The following is a 19182-nucleotide window of genomic DNA, read 5'->3' as shown; positions in this document are numbered from 1 at the left end:
TACAAACTTTTAATGGCAGATGCCACTAGGGTAGGAAACAAGTCATGAACAGAAATATATATGAAAAATATAAAAATAATACACACACATCATTTCTTTATATAAAAATATTCAACAAAGTTTATGTTTAATGCCATACAAAAAGAATTTATCATCACAGGTATGTATTAAATTTCAGATGTACTAACAAATAAAATGTTATTTTAAACTAAATTTCACCTCAGCTACCTAATTTCACTACTCAAAATGACTTGAATCCCAGCTTCACCATCCTGTATATTTCTGGGTTGGAGCAGACAGGTGCCACCCTTTTTACCTGCATTTCTACTGAGCATCTCACCAAAGGCTTCTCAGAAACACTGGCAAATATGACCTGCCTCCCCTCCTTGTTCTCCTTTGCTTTCTCTCTTCTCCTTGCCCTCCCCTTCCTCTAGAAGGAACCAGCTCAGTGTGAATGATGACCAACACCGCCTGATTGTTTCATTGTTTTCCAAGTTGATCTATATGCATCTGCTACCTATAATCTGAAGTAACAATTGTAAACTTTTTTTTTTATTTCCACAACAGCTAGGATAAATGGATCTTGGTCCATCAGTGATTTATACAAGTGTTAGTTTAGCACTTAATTATAAATTTCACCATCTATATGAAAATGGTAAATGGAAAGCGAAACAATCAAGGAAATAACTTTCTAATATTTAGTTGGAAATCAAACTTCAGTCCTCATATCTGAAACAACTGACTATATCATGAACAGGATTATTTCCCCCTCAGTACTCTACTAGGTGAATTAATCATTAATTTCTCCTATCAATTAAGATATCTCTTTTTCCAAAAAAGTTAATAGATGCTTTTCTTTCTCTTGTATATTAACTTCAGTGAAGAAGAATAGAATCCTGTTCTAATTTTGTTGTATTCCACACTATCTTTCTTTTTTTTTTTTTAAAGAAGTGTATGATTACTTGCAAAAATAACTTACTCCATAAACATTTTTAATGATAGGAAGAAATGTCTTTCAGTAACAAAGTAAGCTCAGACTGTAGCATCAAACAAGGGTGTATGTAGCACAAATACCAGCTCACAGCAATCGAGGTAAAATAAATCAGAAGAGGTGTATGAAAGCAGAAATCCCTTACAGTAAATACCACACATACCAATCTTTTAAAAGGAATCGGTATGGTTTCCACGTTGTGGTTTTGTTTTTTTTCTCTGAAATTCAAGCAATTGCTTCCTAAATCATGCCAAATTGAACATTTTGCCAATTTGGCAGGCATGTCTCTATCAAGAGACATGAGACTTTTTGAAATTAAAAGGGATGCACTTCAAAAAAATCCAGACATACGTATTTTGTACCTAAACCCCAACAGAAAATTTCACAACCCGGTTATTATCTAGTTTAAAACACAGCCAAACAAAAACAAACAAACAAAAAACAACTACCAAGATACAAGCCTACAAAGGAAGATTTTATAAGTCAATCTCTCTTATAGTATTGATGCCACAAAAAACATGAAACACATTTTGACTCCCATAAATACATCTCCACAGAGGATCACTTTCCTTACCTTTGTGTTGGCGCATGCTTTCCCCTTCTTATAGTCCTTATGGCTGCCCCTCTTATCCAATTTGGCCCACAAGGCTTTGGCTTTCCAGTAATTTAGCTTGGACTTGAGTTTGTGATAGAAAGAACGATAGTCCTTGGGCTTTAGTTCTAGGTAGTCACAGAGCTCCTGGAAAGCCTTGAGAGTCCCTTTGCATGTTGAAGCCTGGACAAATCTGTCGAAGAGAACATGAGCCTGGTTCACCTTCTCGTTCTTACTTTCCTCCATGCTTCACACGTGGCAGCTGCCCTGGGGGGCAGCTGTTCTCTTCCAGTCTGCCAGATTTCCCAGTGTTGCTCTGCTGAGACACTTTCACCTCTGGCTTACGAGCATTATCAACCTGTGAAATAAAAAGAAGAAAATGTAACTGAGTTTGCTCTTTGCTTTTTTTTTTTTTTTTCTTTCCAAAATGATGTCTGTGCCTACTAACCTAAGAGCCCAGATTCTCAGTACCTAATGAAGGAAGTCCTAAATGAGTCAACTGATCAATCATACCCCAAGGAGTCTTGCCTGAGCTGACTGAAGTATGGCCTTCCAAAGCCCACCAAGGCTCTCTTCAGGCAGTGACACATCTCTTCTCTGTTAAATCACCGAACACTTTACCTGAGCCAGTACACCTGAATAGTATTATCAAAGCTCTTGCTTCATATAAACAGCAGAGAAGTTACAAGTCAACAGGCAGATGTTACATATCTTTGGAAGCAGACAGAAGTTTTGAAACAAAAGCTAGAGACTTATTAATGTAGCAGTGATAGTGATAACAAGATCACTGTGTTAATACCACAGCAATGGGTACATGCTGCTCTTGAAAACACGACTACCCCCAAGTATTTTAGGAGTTAGATTTCCCTCAGTAAAAGAAGGTTTGGTCCTCTCCTTCAAAAACAACGTGTCCTTACCCATGATAAAAAGAAGAGGAAACAGAATGGCATATCGCAAACTGATATTTCTGTTTGGGAGTGCTTGCAGTGTTTTTGTACACTGACATGACAAATACAATGACGGCTGCTGCAATCCTAGAAAGAAGTGAGACCTAACAGCAATCAAACGCTTAAGAAAAGATGTCAAGACTGAAAAAAAATGCCCACCTGCATTGCATCAAGCAGTATAAACACCTGCCTCACTTAGAGTCTGTGGGTATATTCCCGTCTCAGTAAGCAAGCAGCCTAAAAGCAAACTGCCTGCTGCATTTTCTGTGGGGAATTCTCAGACTATTTCCTCAGTTTTGTGGTTTTCAACTTCTTTTGATATGCAGATCCCTACCATCTTTCAGGTGGTAGCTGGTATCCTCAGCAGATGAAGTATGCTAACAGGTCTGCTAAGCTTAGATGCTTTTGTGGGATCTCTCAGAAGTACAGAATTGTTTGGATCACAAACAGCAGATTTTGTTTAAAGAACAGCTTTTTTCCTCTCTCTTTCTTTTATATATAATAAAGTTTTTTCTTCCTTTTATATAAAAATACATACATCTAAGATATAAACAATTACTCTGCCCTCTAAGAAAGAATACTGCTGTTTAATCTTCAGATAGGGGAGGGCAGCATGGGAACCCTCCCCTGGAACTATGAATGTGAAAACATTTCTGAGGTGCTTTTTCTCCTTTTTTTTTTTTTGTTTTTTCTTTTTTTTCAAAGGGTATTAAGGTGAAAAAGGAAATATGTGAACTTGGATAAAACCTTTTAGATTCTCACCAGCTCTTTTCCTGCTTCCAGCAGACAGGAAGCCAAGTCAAACAGTACAGCTCATGTCTCTTCCCCTCTGGTTTGTCAGCTCTGCAGCAGTTTATGTGGGCACTCCTGTTTTCCAAGCTAACACGGTATTTATTGCTTCAGTTTAGAAATAGCAAAGGAGACCTGGAAGCCTTTACAAACATCCCCAAACTGTTCATTATTCAAAATAAAAATTCCTGCAAAAGTCACAGGATAACAATGGGTTATACCAGAGAAAGTGATTCTGATTTTATTAGGTCAACTGCCCTAGAGGACTCGGTACAAACAAAGCTGTTTCTCTGACTGCCTGATACTGAAGTCATGTCCCCATCAGCACTGCTCACTAAGCGTTATGGAACGAAATCCTTTCCTTCTTTTTGATCTTCACTGTTGTGAAGCTGGAAATGTACTCCAGGCTTGCACCTCAGGGCAACTGCTCCAGTCCTCTAAGACACTGTGCTTTAAGCCTGCATCTCCTCTTCAGTTCTCAAAAATGTTATGAAGAGTGCCAACAAATCTCCTCTTATGTTGAAGGAGTAATTCAAGTGCATCTGGTAACGGAGATGTAACAAGATACCCACAATCTAAAGCCACATGCCTCAGTTACCACCAGCACCACGTTTCACGTTGACTACTATTTTGTGTTGTATTTCCCGTCTCTTGCACTCTGCCACCCAAACACTCACTTTCCACCAGCGCTTCAGATGCCTGACACAATGCTTCCCAAGAATAAGCAACAGGAGTTACACGACCTAAATTTGGCGGAGTGGCAATTTCAGCCTGTTGGGCCACAGTCCATTCCTGGGACCTCCAGGTGTGACGACAGCTTTGGTTTCAATTCTTGCTCTTGCTCCTGCTGTCTTTCAGCAGAGTGAAGCTGATCCTGGCTGCACAGGGAGGCCTCCACGTTACAATCCAGCCCGAGAGCTCCGTGCCCAAGGCTCGCCCAGCCAGGAGACAAACCTGCCAAAGCAGGTCATTTTGTTCTGTGCAACCAGAGCGGCACCTTAATTTCCCTGTTCTGCCTGCATCCCATTTCACGCCGGCTGTGAAGTCAGTTATGCCCACAGGTGAAGCACAGAGGCTTCAGTCAATGCAATTACTCACTCCGCAAAACGCCGCATTCCTGACGTAAACACCCAAATCCTTGGAACCTATGAGCAATACGTTAGAGAGCATGGAAATTACAGGAGGCAAAGCAAGGGCAGGCAGGAATTATTTGCCAGGTTTCCAGGGGATTTGTATGCCCTGCTGGCTCTTCTGCAAGCCTGCAGTATCCTGCATGTTTTGTCTCGAGGCAGCTGATTGCTGACTCAGAAGCTCTGTGAATTCCTTGGCTGAAGCGTCGGGAGAGAAAGACAAAGCCCGTGAAAAAACACATGCAAGAGCAGTGTTCATGTTGCTATTTACAATAATAGCAAGAGGTTGTCACTGACTCATGACTGCAAGTACGCTCAGGATCTCCAGCTCTTGCCCAGGACAAAGGAACCCAACGAAAAGCAGAATCAATGAATAGTTCCAGGTGCTGCTTCCTTCCCCTTCCCACAGTCACCACAGATGCACGAATATGAATATTTTACCAAACGCATGTATGTGAAAGTCCAGTCCAGTGCCTGCAAAGCTCACCCCCTCCTTCTGTCAGATAGCAGAAACAGGAAGGGATTTTGCAAGTGATACACGTGGTGATTTTGGGTGTACACAGGCAAATTCCTGCAAATCCAGGGCTCCTATACTCCAGACAAATACGGCGCCATTGTAGAAATCACCTCCCTACACTTTCAATCCAGATTTTGTTAAAAGTGCTCATTTAACTAATGACTTAGTCCTGGAAAGGTAAAATATTTTAGCATGGGAATGTATTTTCCAGCATTCTCCTCCATTTTTTCCAGCTGTAACTACTGACTTAATTCCATCTAAATTCACAGATTGTTCTGTCCAGCTCAAAACAGCATTTCAAGCGGATGAAACATTTGCCAAAGTAACTGCCCAGACCCAACTCTGAGTGCTGAGTTTCTGTGAGCACCATGCAGGTACTTTCTTATATTCTGGTTGTTTCACGGCTGGGCAAATGCTGCGGATGCACGCTCGACACACAAAGCTCTGAGGAGGCAGTGATCAACAAAGCGTGGTACTGTACGAAACTGAAAGGCAAGTTGGTCCTTCAACCATGAAACTACCAGTGGCTCCAACAGCCCCAGTGCCCATTGATCTCATCCTTTCCATAATATTTCCCATCGCCCAGCCACTTTCCATGTCCTTGCCTCCCCTTCACGGCCCCTCACCTTCTGCCTAAGCAAGGCTCAGTAACACGCTCTGGAAACTCTGAGCTTACTGTAGCACCGCAGCCAGCACGCACTTGCAACTTGGCTAGCAAAAGCCTAAGAACAGATTATATTGTTAAGCTTATGCTGCAGGCAGTGGGGACACCTATTTTTGTCCCACTCCTCCACCCAGCCACCAGTTTTCTTGTAGGAAATCAATCACCTTCAAGACTTTTATTCCTTGTCAACTCTGGATGAAATCGTTCCAAAGTTATTAAGGATGAACTGAAAAGCAGATGGACGAACAACTCAATCCCATAAGCTTCCCTTCTATAGGAAACCACACTAAAGAAAGTCCTTATTCCAACAAATGAAAAAGCTCTGTTTCCATTTCCAGGATTTATTTTTACTTTTAGCTAAAGCTAAAGAAATGGCCTTTGCTACAATATTTTCATCACATTCTAAGTCATCACAGATATCAAAAAGTGCAGGTTTAGGGTGGCTGCAAGGCTGTGGAACAGATGGCAAAAAGAGGACACTTTTGACAAGAAAAGCTGAAAAAAAAGAAAAAAAGCAATTATAATTATTTTAGCTCCATATTATGCAGACAAGAAATGAGAAAGCAGGAGGACAAAAGGGCGGGGCTGCCATTGTTTGTGGCTTCCCCTTTTATGCCAGATGGTAAAAAGGAAAGTCAGTACAGTTTTAAGATGGTATTTTGATTTGCTCTCATTCATAAAATTTGACATTCCAGAAAATACACTGGGCAATAAATGTTTGTGTTTAATACACTTATCAAGCCTGATTTGGTAGGCTTCTGCCCACCACAACGGGGTGGATCAGTCGGGTCTCCATCTGTTTCCTTCCTCATCTCATCAAGCCAGAGCAGGAGTAGGAGAAGGAGAAATCAGATATGAACTTGTTGCAAATACAAGAACCCATTCTTAATAAGAAGATCAAGGCATATGTACAAACAGGTCACACAGAATTGTCACATGGAGAAAACAGTCCAGTGATGATTTGAAAAGAAATACAATGACATCCAAGAACATGGAAACAAATACAGTGGCAGCTACAGATACTTGGTTCCCAATTTTATATGAAGGTACTGAATAAAAATATGTAGATCGTTCTTTACTAACCCATTCTTCAGTGCCATAAGATGTTTACCGACAACATTAGACCTACAAAACGAAACCTTTTATTTACATGAATTCAGCAAACATATTCTGTTGCTCTGTCATACACTTCTCTTTGATCAAATCACAGTCCTTACACTGAATGAACACCAACAGTAAAAAAAAAAAAAAAAAAAAAAAAAAAGGAGGCCAAGAAACAGATCAGCTGTCTTCTCTCCTCAATTTGATAAGAACCAATGTTCCCAAAAGTTCTACCTAGGATTTTCCTTCTGGTGTTTGGGGAAAGCTGCTTAGCTTAGGTAGTGGAAGTCCTATATGCCATTGACCATTTTAGCCAGTTTCTTTGAATCAGACAGGGTGCTTAACCAAATACTCCAAGCCAAATGAAAGAACAAAGACAAAGAAATGACAACATGGAAGAGGAAGAGGTAACTGCCCCCTTATAGGATGGGTAAGGGAACAGTAGGCCTTCCGGATGGCTGTCAAATTGTAAGACCAGCTTCAGGACGGACTAGCTTAACTCCCTGAATACACCTGTGACACAGCCACGTACCAGAGAGATCCCTCAGAGCACAAATCTTCAATCTGGGGGCAGCAGTAACTGATGCAGTGATCCCTTCTCACCTAGAAGGTACTCATCAACTGTGACTGAGAAGCTGGGGACACATCTTGGAGCTGTCACCATGCTGTGAAGAACTGCACAGTAACCCTACATGCACAGCAAAAAAACCCACACATTTCTCAAAGCAGAAAACACGCCTTTATCAGCAAACAGTAGCACTTCTCACTGGAATCAAAACTGTCACGACAAACTTTTTGGAACATTAGCACACATCACGCAACGCTTCCCTTTACAAGCCTCCCAAAACCTCACGGCAGCAAAGGCCTCGTTCATTACCTGCATGGTGAAATCCATGAGGCTACAAAGCCTCCTGAAATTCTTCCTGGCACAGACCATCTTAAACACTAATGTGAGAGAGCGCTGAAGGCAGGCAGCTACACATCATCGTCACTGTTGCACAGACCGTACGGCAACGAGGTGCTCTGTGACGAGCCTCCTGCTCTGGTAGAAAGGGCACCACGCGCTTCCAGGACACGAGTTCATCTTCCTGCACGAAGACTCACCCTTGGTGCACCCACTACAACACCGTGCCAGCTTTTGCCTCCACCTCCTCCCAGATTTTATCACAGTAAATACCGGAGGATGCTTCCCTTGCCAAGAGACTCACCCCTATCTCACAGCTTGCCACCCTTCCCTTGTGAACAACTGCCTCAGAAGCCTTAGGCACCAACACTTCGCTAAGCCCATGAGAGCAAATTGTAATTTCCTAGCCTCCCAAAGCCAAAGACACATGACAGTGAAGGCTTCACTCGTTACCTGAGTAGTAAAATCCATGGATCTCCCACAAATTGTTGGGACAAACCCTCAAATCACAAATCCTTGTGTTTCAATATAGGGAGCCCTAAAACCATTCCCATGAAGACCATACCCCACCCCGCAGGCAGGCAGACCGCCGGCATTTTCTGATGAGCAACACAAACCCAGCTTCTGTGCTGCGTGCCATGGCTTTGCACTAGGTGAACGTGACTTCACTACAGGGCTGAACCACCTGGAGGCTTCCTACTCCACTGCTTCACAAGGAGATTGAACGTCATTCCCTCATTTGAAGTACTTTGAAGCCGTTCTTGATGTTACCTTTCAACAAGGAAACCCATCCTGAAGTTAGTCCTACCTAGTTTTGCAAGCTGGACTTCCTCCCTGGAGTTCTTCAAATGCCATCTGAGGAAAAGCTCCTACACAAAAAAGGCCTCTAAGAAATGACTAGAATGACACTTTCACAAAACTTTACTTCTAAGACTCCACATGGGGAAAAAGCAAATCAGTCAGCTTAGCACAGCCAGACATAAAAGCTTTTGACATCGTACAGGATACAGATTTTCATCTTTCTGAGCCAACATTGTACGACAGTAGGAAAAGAGGTTTTCAGAAAAGCTTTGCTGAACATGAGAGAACAGGAGCATTGTTCTGACCCAATTAGAAAGTTTGAGCAGAAGGAAGACTGGAGGCTACAAAACACACGGTAATGACCTCTTCTGCAGCCCAGTGATCCAAGTCCTCGGAGGTTTTTAGGTTCTACCAGCACTTTGATCAACACAAGCTACCCCACAACACAGTGGAACAGATAGAGCCTGGAGATTATATAGATTATATATAGAGAGAGAGATACAGTGCATGTTTGAACTACAGAAAGCTTATGCCTACTATTATAGACACTTGTCTCCACCTATGTGCTTCAGTTCTTCCTTTTATCTTCTAATTCTGCCTTATACAGGCCAGTAAAGATTATTAATTGCAAAGAACCTCGTGGTCCAACTTACGAAAGCCTCCTTTGTTTAGGTCACTGAGAGACACCTTAGCAGCTCAGAAAGAAACTAAAAAATTCATTTGTGTCAGCATTTATTCTAATCAAGGCAGGTGGATGCCTGGATTTTTAACTCCAAGGCTCGCTCCCCAGTGGTTTGGTACATACCAGACTCTCGCAAACCAAAGAACAAATACTCCAGTTACAGACATTAAAAATGTATACGGAAAAGCAAGTTTTATTTGTGCCGCTTCCAACTTTCAGCTATTATGGGTGTGGAAAAGAGGCAGGCAGTTTCTCAAAGGAAGTGGTGGAGGAGAAAGGAATTAGGAAACAGGATTAAAAGATTCATAAATCCATCGTACACGCACACTCAACAACTAGCTAAGGCACCACAGGTTGAGTACACATACAGAGCATTTCAGATGGATTATTTAATGTATCTATCTCCTGTTTATGTGGAGGAATGCTGAATATGGAAAGCAGAATGACTTAAAAAGTTTAGATTTTTTTTCTTAATGTAGACCTTGCAAGACCATTTTGGGAGCCAAGAAACCTAAGTAAACAGACATTTGAATAAAAGAGCCATAAAGATTACTCCAACCCACAAACCACTTCATTTAGAGGCTGTTGAACTTTAAAAACAAAACAAACCCCAAAGCTTATTCTAGGAAAAATCCAGGAAGGGTTGGGACCATGCTATAACCCGTGGGTGCAACCCTAGCCTTTATAATTGCGAGGTAAAATATACACAGAGCTCAAAAAACGCCTAAGGAACTGGACCTTAACCCCAGCTCTCCAGAACCACTGCCTCCTTTCCCTTGACCACAAAGGTCCAACCAAGAGCAACATCTCAAGGGCTCAAGGCAGAACAGGACCAGCACCGCACTCACTACTTGTCACTTGCTTTCACTTGTCACTTCTTGTCCATACATCCAACTATCACGTGCCTCGATCCGCCACTGCCCCCGACAAACCCAAACTCCACCAGCCAGGCTGACTCCCTAAATTTCACTGCGGCCAAAGCAAATCCCATGGCATGCTTATAACCACTGATCCGCATCCCCTGCTCATGTAGCCCAGATCACTACACACCTACCTTACCTTTCACCTTAAAAGTTGTGCACGAAAATACGTGCTGTGTAGTTTGTCCACATATCTACGAACAGAAACAGCAGTGGCAAGGGACTCAACCTAGGGGAGGTGCAGCAGGCTGTTTTCTTGACGCTCCACAGGCTTGCTTTGTCCTTGCACTTTAGACACCAGATTAGACCATAATATACTAACAGGCAATTCCATTTCGGTTTGCAAAAGCAGAGAGTCACACACCTCGGCAACAGCAGTACTGACTGAGCGGCCTGAACGAGCCACAAAGCAGGACTGGAAGGGAACTGGGAAGAGACTGGTTCCCAGTAAGTTCCGAATGTCCTTGGGAATGCCCAGTTGATGCAACACGGAGCTACGCCTGTTCTCATGACGGGACTTACTTGTCCAGACTCTGAGGGCATGGGGCTTCTGGATAACAGGGAACACACTGAACACGTTCAACAGACAATGCTAGAGCCCGATTCATTAGCCCACAGGAAGAAAACCATGCTCATACGCAATAATCCCATCACTTTTATTTCAGAAATTAGATCTTTCCACTCAGCTCTCTTCTACAGGTACCCCAAACATTTTCTATAATCTGTCCCAGGCTGAATTCCCATAGACAAGAAAAAAAAATGTAATCCTACCCTTTTCTCAAAGTATTTTCTTACTGTACGTGCACCTTGGAGCTCTTGATTGGACAGTATCTTAAACTTCGTTTAGTATTAATCCTTGATTACCCTAGCCATGTAAACCTTTCCCCTTCTAAAGGCAAGAACGCCCAACCCTTTGCACTCTGGTAAACACCATGATCTTTAACGAGAACAATAAACATTAATATTAATGAAATCAAACAAATCCCAACCCATATCAACTAATAAACTTCACTACAAGCCTGTCAACAACTGCTCCGATCTAGCAGCTTAATGAAAACTCTCTATTGCACAATCCTGTGTCTAATGCTTCCCATCATTCATTTACCTCATAGCTAACAGGAAAGCTTTTACCAGGAGACAGAAATACACTGTATGCAAAAACCAGTTTGACATTTTGACTAAACTATTATTTTCTCATGCAATAAGACATACCAAAACTTTTCAAGGTAATCCCCGTTATAGGTGGAGTTCCAAGTACAGCAAAAACCAAAACCCGTAACGTCGAACTTTTTACTCTGGACGTAAGTATCATTTGCACATACTGTTACATAGCTTAAAAATAGCAAGCAGGCAGCATGTTCCCCACTTGGCTGGACATCTGACTCTCCGTAAATGCTGAACCCGTTTCAACTGGCCAGAGTGATTCCCCCCAAGCCTCCAAACACACGAGAGATGCCTCCCTCAGCAAAGACAGTGCCAAGCTCAATGCCTAGAGCAGATGAAAATCTGTTAGGAAATCAGTTACAGAGGGAAGAGGTGGAGGCGGTTTGGTGATTTGCTCTCCTCTCCCCGAGGCCTTGGCAAGCACGGTTTCTGAAATAAGATGGCAGTCATCATTTCCAGAGGCAGACAGTACTAGTCTGCTCAAATACAGCTGCACTGGTGGGGACATGAAAAGACTTGGTATGAACTAGTCAGAGATTTAATCCAATCTAAGTGCAAGGATGCCATTCAGCAGAATTTGTTCCTAGTAGTGAGCACACATGAAAGCTTCTCTATTTGCCTTTCATCCTCAAGGACTTTTCTGTCGTCTTTTTAATTCCGTCCTTCTCTGGATGAAGGCCATTCCTCTGCAAGGATACCTGGGGGTCTGAGGCAGACATCCTGAGCTGAACTTCCCAGCTATCTCGCAGCGATATGAGAGGGCATGAGCACTCTTTACTTAATGCAAGCCTGAGAGCCCCCATTAAGACACCCACAATTACCTCTTGTGCAAGATATTGACACGTGCCCCTTTAGCAGCCTGCCTTTATAGGTGACAGAGAACTACCTACTGTGAAACAACTTCTGTCCACCGTGGTTTGACAGCCCTAATGCACCTCTTCATGCACTCTGCTGTTTGTGGGCTGGAATTTGTCTTATGAAGCATTCCAGGATCTCCACTGGCACGATGATTCAGTTCTAGACCTTGGGCTCAAACTGAATAATTTCCATAATTCCTCATTTCATAACATCATCCTCCATCTGGTATTTGAGCACTAGCCAGACTGGCCTTTTTTCAAATTGCTTTTAAATGCAGCAAGAAGGGACAAGAGGGACTAAAGGTAACAGCTATGACTCTCTCCAATAGAAATACCAAGAGGCTGTAGCTGGCTTACCTGAGGGCAGGTAATGACTTCAGCATCAGACCGACGAGGTAGCTTTAAGAAGAAAAAGCCTGAAATTAAGAGATACTTCCTTCAGCTTCATTCATCCGCTGCCCTCGGGCTCAGTCAGCTAGCACAGACTTGCAGCACAGCACGCCTCTGCAAACCTGCACTGGCCAGCAGCGGTGGCAGAGCTTCGCTGCGGCAGCGGCCGCTTTCCTAGAAATCCCTCCAGTGATCCTGTGCTGCTACCACAAGGTTAGCTGCAAGTTCCTCCCCAGACACAGCAACCTGCGGCTTTCGGCATCTGGAAACCACTCTCCCTGCTGTCTAACACAAACGAGCAACTAAGCAGTATTTATATATTTACCATTAGTTTAGCAGAAGTACATGCTGCTATTAAGAAAGCTTGCTTTTGTCTCATTTAAAGACTCAGTAATGTAAAGAATTTGTTCCCCATTAGGTCAGAAGCCACTGCTGGAATCTACGGACCCGCCCGCTCCCTCATCCTTCCCCATGTGTGCACCTGCCTGCCTGCCTCCCAAGCAGGACCGCAGGGTTGTTATGTTTGGGGTGGGAGGAGTTGGTTTTTTGGCTATTTTCTAGGGAGTTTTTGTAAGGGGTGCGTGCCATCTTATGAAGGGCTATAGCTGTAATGAGCATGTGGCTCGGTGAGTTCCCACAGGGATATTGCACAACAGGATGAGCACTGCACAGCACACCCCTTTCCTGACAATTCCTTAACTTCATTTCTATCCTATATGCTCGAGTTCTTTATACAGAATATCAATATAAAGATCAAGCCAGTCCCAAGAGAGTATCACCACAGCCCCGCACCCTTAAAGAACACGAACAGCCCCCACTCCCTCCCAACACTAGTCCCTTCCTCTTTCAGCTACAACTTGCTGCTTTCTGCTCCAGAGGGAGATGCTGAGAGGGTACAGTGCTCAAGCACCACTCATCTTCCCAGCTGAGCAGCATCAAGGATAAGTGCTTTCACCTATAGGTACTTGTGTCTGACACGATGAGAGCACGATGTGTTCAGCAGAAAACACGATGCCCCATACAGACCATACAGAGTGTTTGTTAGCAAGGAGAAGGGCACTGGATTCACTTCTGCATGAGCTTGCTGTGGGAAGCAGGAGGCCATACCCTGGACACTGGCTAACCTCAAGCACTAACTAAAGCGACAGGAGTGGCTGAAACCCAGTGGCAGGGCTATCAGAAATGGGAAAGAAACAAGCACGACAGCTGGCTGCAGCAGACTCCCCAGAGAAGAGGTGCAATATTAACGGGAGCCAGACAAGGGGGCAGCTGGAAGCATTTACGGCTTTGTTTCCTACAGGGACAGGGGAGGGCTGGCAGGCTCATCAAACTAACAAAGGTGCAGCTCAGCTCTTCCCTGCTTCCTGACCCATTTCTGCCAGGAGAGTAAAAATGTGTGTTAGGCTTTAGACTGCAATCAATGTTTGAAAGCAGAGATACAAAGCTCTCGGGCGCTCTCCCATGAGAAAGGACCAAGGCAATAAAAGACTTGCTCGGTTTATTAATAGCATGCAGGAACACACACCACGGACCAGTCCAGTGCTTTCATTTTACTGCACATACACGGACGTGACAATATACGCACAATTAACGTGCCAACCCAGAATCAAGTGATCTTAACCACAACCACAGACGTTTATGCATAGCCAAAAAAAAGAGCTTTAATAAAGGTTCATAATGCTGTGTAAGATTATCGCCTTTCAAGGCCTTTTGCTCCATAAAGACAAGTTTTCTCTGTGAAAGAAGCTGATGTTGTAGCCATTTCTGTAACTGCCCGTCCTCTTACTGACGCATGTGTTGTGTGGGGTGGGGAGGGAAGAAGTGGGAGGGAGGTGACCCTAGTATATTTGAAACCCCATTTCCTTGCCAGGATGGATGAAATATCACTTCTTCCTCTATTTTAAAAAATAACAGCCTTGGAAGCTGAAGAACACCATGGACTTCCAGGACTTTGCTTGTGTGTGTAGAGCTGAAAAAAACAGTGCTGTTAACAAGGTAGTTATTGGGAAAGACAGGAAAGATTAAAAAAAAAAATCAATTAAAAATAAAACAAGCAAAAAAAATCCCCGTGCTTTTGGTAGTTCACCAGGATGCAGAAGCAACATACTAAAAACTTCTGCACATTGTTTAGTTTGGATAACAAAATTTGAGTGTTGTGTTCCCCCAAAGGCATAAAGATGCTATGCAAAGAAACACTACAGGCAATTTATGCCACATCTGTGTGTGTTCCTGCAGCTAATAAAGGAATGTGAGATGACTACAAGCTATACAAGTAAAATGAGTTCACCACATTACATCAGGGAGTTGAAGGGATAAGCACTGTTCTTGTGCTCCAAGCATGTACTACAGTGCCCAGGAGTCCATCATCTCCAAAGAAAAAAAGTTGTTCAGTGTCTTTGATTTGCTTTTAAAAGCAGCTACCATACACTAACAATGTAGTTAATTCAGGACTGCTCCAACCCGGCCCCAAATGAGCTCGACTTTCCCTTTTCCATATATGCCACGTAACAGCAACTTCATTCCCATTAGTCTCCTGGCCAACCCATCAGACCTGACAAAAACACAGCCAAGAAGCAGATCGGGAGGGTCCCAAGTTTACCAAGAGAGATCAGTGTTTATACGCCTTTATTACTCCAGTCCAGAGTTGCTGGCACATTTATAAGCAGCCATAGATTGAGACGTGCTATCTTAGAGAAAGAGAACAGAGCAGCAACAAGCTTACAGCACCCAGCTGTAAGAAATACAAAAGCATGTCCCTGACAAGCATAACACAGCAGTGGCCACCACACACGACAGGTGACCCTTTCTGCAGTTTGGGTTCCTACCTGCTCAAAGTGCTTCTGAGCACCCCTCTGCCCGCACTCGCTACCTTTGGAGAAAGCAGGTCGCCAGCACGCAGCATGGAGCTTGTCCTTGTACATAAGATGACTCAACATCCAATACCTGGGTAACTTGCAAGGCACACTGGAGAAAACACCAGTGGTAACCACACACCTCTGCACTGTGCTTAACCTAGCGTTCCCCGGCTCTGCGTGGCAGCATCCAGGCATTACACTCCCACGTAGCTTCACTCCTGGGGACAAGGCAGTTCACTTTCAGCACAGAGCTGTTCATTAGTGATACCACATTTCATTAACATAAGCACGGTAAGTAAATTAATAGCAAAGTGAGGCCTAATCAAAATGGCCAAGATAGGAACCTTGCTATTAAATGCTATTTTCCCAGGATGAATTCAAAGCAGTGCGGGGAGCCTGTGGAAGAAGTTGACTCTACCATACAACAGCTACATGCCGCAAGGTAGATGTGGATGCAAAACATCTGCAAACAAGCTTGATCCATTATCTAAGGTGATTTTTTTTGCCCCTTCTCCCACTGAATAACTAGACATCACATACCTACCTGTGCCCATAATCATTTCAGCCCTACCTCAGTTCAACCCAACACGTTCTGGCTGTAAAAAATAATCTCCACAGACACAGCAAGCTTCAAGGGGAGATGACGGCATGAAGTGAACAAGATGCAGCTCTTCTTTCACATTAAAAAAAATAAATGCTATCTGGTTGGAGCATCCAGGCAGGATGGCTCACTCTCCTGCAGACAGGATTTAGCATAGAGAAACTTCCAGCTTGCTCTTCTTTGGTCTCCTTCCACTGAACACAGGTTGAATTGCATTCATGGAAAAACAGCACACGGGCATGAAAAGGAAAACCAGCCTGTCCCAATTAGGCTGCACTCAACAGGTACTATGCTGACCCTGGCAGTGTGTAACTAGCAGCCTGCCGTGCTGATACCTTTCCCTGGACCAGCATGTTTGGCTGGCGAAGAAACATTATTTCCTTTGTCTTCTGAATTAGGGATGCTGATTTGAATGTTGACTAAGACAGTGCACTGATCTGTCCTGTTTAAAACTCCTAAGAAGTGGGTCAAATTAAAAATTTGGGAGTCAAATAGCCACCAAATAATTGAGGTTGGAAAGAACCTCTGGAGATTGCCTAGCCTGATCCCACTGCTCAAAGCAGGGTCAGCTAAAGCAGGTTACTCAGGGCTGTGCCCAGTCAGGTTTCGAGCACCTCAAGGATGGAGTCACGAGGAATGCTTTAAACCTAGCATAATATCCCTTGCAGACAGACCTGCATATTTAACCTCCAGGCAGATTAATTTTTATGTAACGAGAGCAATACTGGAGAGGATAGATGCTCCCAGCACACATCACCCTAAAAGGTAAGGACAAGAGAATCAAAAGCAGCAAGTCATTTTTTCCCTTATAATCATGAAACTCAAAACCTCTTCAGATTTCCTTCTTACCTTGAAACAAAATGTTTATTCCCATGCCTTGTGGAACATTAAACAGAAGAGCTTAACCCATGAAGATAACACACAAAGCTACTGTCTAGTAGTTGAGATCTGGAGCTTTGAATCCCATTTCACATTCTTCTTTAACATATAGCCCAAGGGTTCAACTGAACTGCCTCCCCTCTCCTGAAACAGAGTTCTTACTGGTCAAATTTGATGACATCTGAATTTGCAGTAAACAAGCTCTGGAAGAATCAGAGAAATAACACTGACAAGAACCTCAAGAAACCACCGAGTCCATCATGTTGCTCCAGCTGTTGACATGGGACATGGAGTTTCTTATGGGTTACAGCATGAAAGACACCTAATGACATCAAAAAGGATATCAGTAAACAACCAAAAAAAAAACAACACACCCACAATTTTCCAAGGGTAGTGTAATTCCTGGCAGTGGGGCTACAGGGAATAGCCTCTCAGTTGGCAACTAACCCACAAGGTTTTAAATAGATAGTTCAAAGCCAGAGATTATTCTCTTATCCTGTGCTGTCAGTGCCACAGAGCTGTGAGGAAATGTAATGCTGATGTACAGACAGGAAGCAAAAATGTTTACCTTTAAAGTTAAATTCTGTACCTTTGTCTTTATAAAGTCAGATTCTGGATGACTTGCACTGTACAAAGATGATTTACAACACCGGATAGATCTAGAATGCAAAGAGCCATCATTCAATTTTAGAGCAATCGGGCTGTAGCTCTTGCAGTTGTCATTTTAATTTTGCTACATGAAGAAGGCATTCACTAAAATGAGGTTCAGCTCTTGGATGAGAAGTTGTTTTCCCCAAGTACTTGAGGAAGCTGCCATTAACTGCCACCAAAAACAAGCCATTTTGCTGGGGAAAAAACAGGGTCAATCACAGGGGAAGGCAGGTTAAGAAACCAGTTCTACAAATAGCTCATTAGGAAGAAAGCCGAGTTTTGTGGAAATCTATTACACACGTGCTGGCCTGACAAAACTCTACCAGGTCAGCTCTCGTACATCCCTGCTCCTTCTCCCTTTCCTTGTTCCCTTATAGGAGGGCCTGGCAACAGGATCTGAGAGGATTATCGGGCCAAAGCTGGAGGAGAGTTCCAGCCAGCAGTCTAAAAGTGAAGTTAATCACCTCAGCACCATTAAGGGGTAAGGCCTAGGAGGGGTTCAGACAGACTTCCATTAACTAGCCTGAACTCATTGAGTGCCCTGTAAATGACAGCCCTGCATGGCAGCACATGCCCTGGGCAGTGGTTATTTGAGGCAACAGGTGCTGGGGGATACAGAAGATACTTCACTACCCTGCTCCACACAGCTTGTTGCAGCCTTCTGCTAGACAAGACTTCAAGCAGCGACCAAGTGAAAGCTTCCCGAACTTCCCTGATGCCCAGGGTCAGTCTCACAGCACGCAGCCCAGGTAGCAGAGCCAGACTAAGTTCAGCTGCCCTGTTACCGTATGCTGTCACTGCCCAGACTTGTTCATTAACAGCTGAAAATATCCCAAGCAACAATTTTTAACAAAAACTTGTGTTCTGGCACAATAATTCAAGGTTTTTAGGTTAAAGAGATCAGCTGCTGCTCGTGCAAGTGTTCACTGAACTTCTGCATGCAATAACCACCCTCCCTTTGGATAAAAAGGCAAGGCAGTCTTACCACAGGGACCTGATTTTTAAAAACAAGGTTGTTCTCATTTAAAGAGAAAGTCCATAATTATCAAATAATTTCTTCTACCCAAGACTTAAGTTTCTTCTCTAGTGACCTGTCCCCTCAAAAGCAGGTAAAAAGCACCTCTCAGAGATATAATAGGGCTCTGCAAATTCTTAAACACTTCCCACCCCTTGCAATCCTTGAAATTCCTCCTGGTATAACTCTTCAAGCCCCATTTCAACCCCCGGCCTTTGAAAACGCCATTAAGATTTTAAAAGGAACAGAAGTGCTTAGTTTCAGAAAGTTGTTTCCTTACCACAGTTAAGTTCAAACAAATTACTTCAATGCTTCTTTGAGTTCTCAAGCTCATTGTTTACTGAGACAAAAGCAGACTGATTTCAGGAGTACAGATTTGTTTACAGCTTTTATTAAAAGCACTGCTAATCTCACCCAAAGAGTTAAACATACCATGGCATTTATAGTTACAGTTTATGTAATAAACTGCATAGCTTATATAGTGTGCATACATATAGCTTAATATATCATAATGATACGATGTTCAGTTTTGAGATAAAGTAACCAACACAGTTATTGCAGACTCTAGTCTTAAATCAACTACAAACAGAATAGAAGGAAATGTCACAGCTATATTTTTTTTTCTTTTTTCTTCCTTCCTTTCTTTGCTTTTGATCCTGCAGTGAAGTGGGAACCATCCTAGAAAGAAGAAGGATTCCTTTCAGTACCATCTCTCCGACTGAGACTGCCAAG

General features: G+C 43.2%; 1 protein-coding gene across 26 annotated transcripts in view; it reads right to left on the bottom strand.

Moving 5' to 3' along the window:
- The window catches only part of MICAL3 (microtubule associated monooxygenase, calponin and LIM domain containing 3), a 176210-nt gene that overhangs the window by 105788 nt on the left and 51240 nt on the right, over nt 1–19182 (bottom strand). For 25 of the 26 annotated variants that reach the window (XM_068660214.1, XM_068660266.1, XM_068660224.1 and 22 more), the window contains exon 2: nt 1566–1941. In XM_068660214.1, coding sequence (XP_068516315.1) covers nt 1566–1829 — 264 coding nt within the window. In that variant the 5' untranslated portion in view covers nt 1830–1941. Of the gene's footprint in view, nt 1–1565; nt 1942–11250; nt 11357–19182 lie in introns of those variants that run through there. The other variant, XM_068660235.1, reaches the window with a different exon arrangement.

Source organism: Anas acuta, chromosome 1 (assembly GCF_963932015.1).
Source record: "Anas acuta chromosome 1, bAnaAcu1.1, whole genome shotgun sequence".
NCBI lineage: Eukaryota > Metazoa > Chordata > Aves > Anseriformes > Anatidae > Anas > Anas acuta.
Note: the sequence above shows the minus strand (reverse complement) of the source record. Positions and strands in the feature narration are given on the sequence as shown.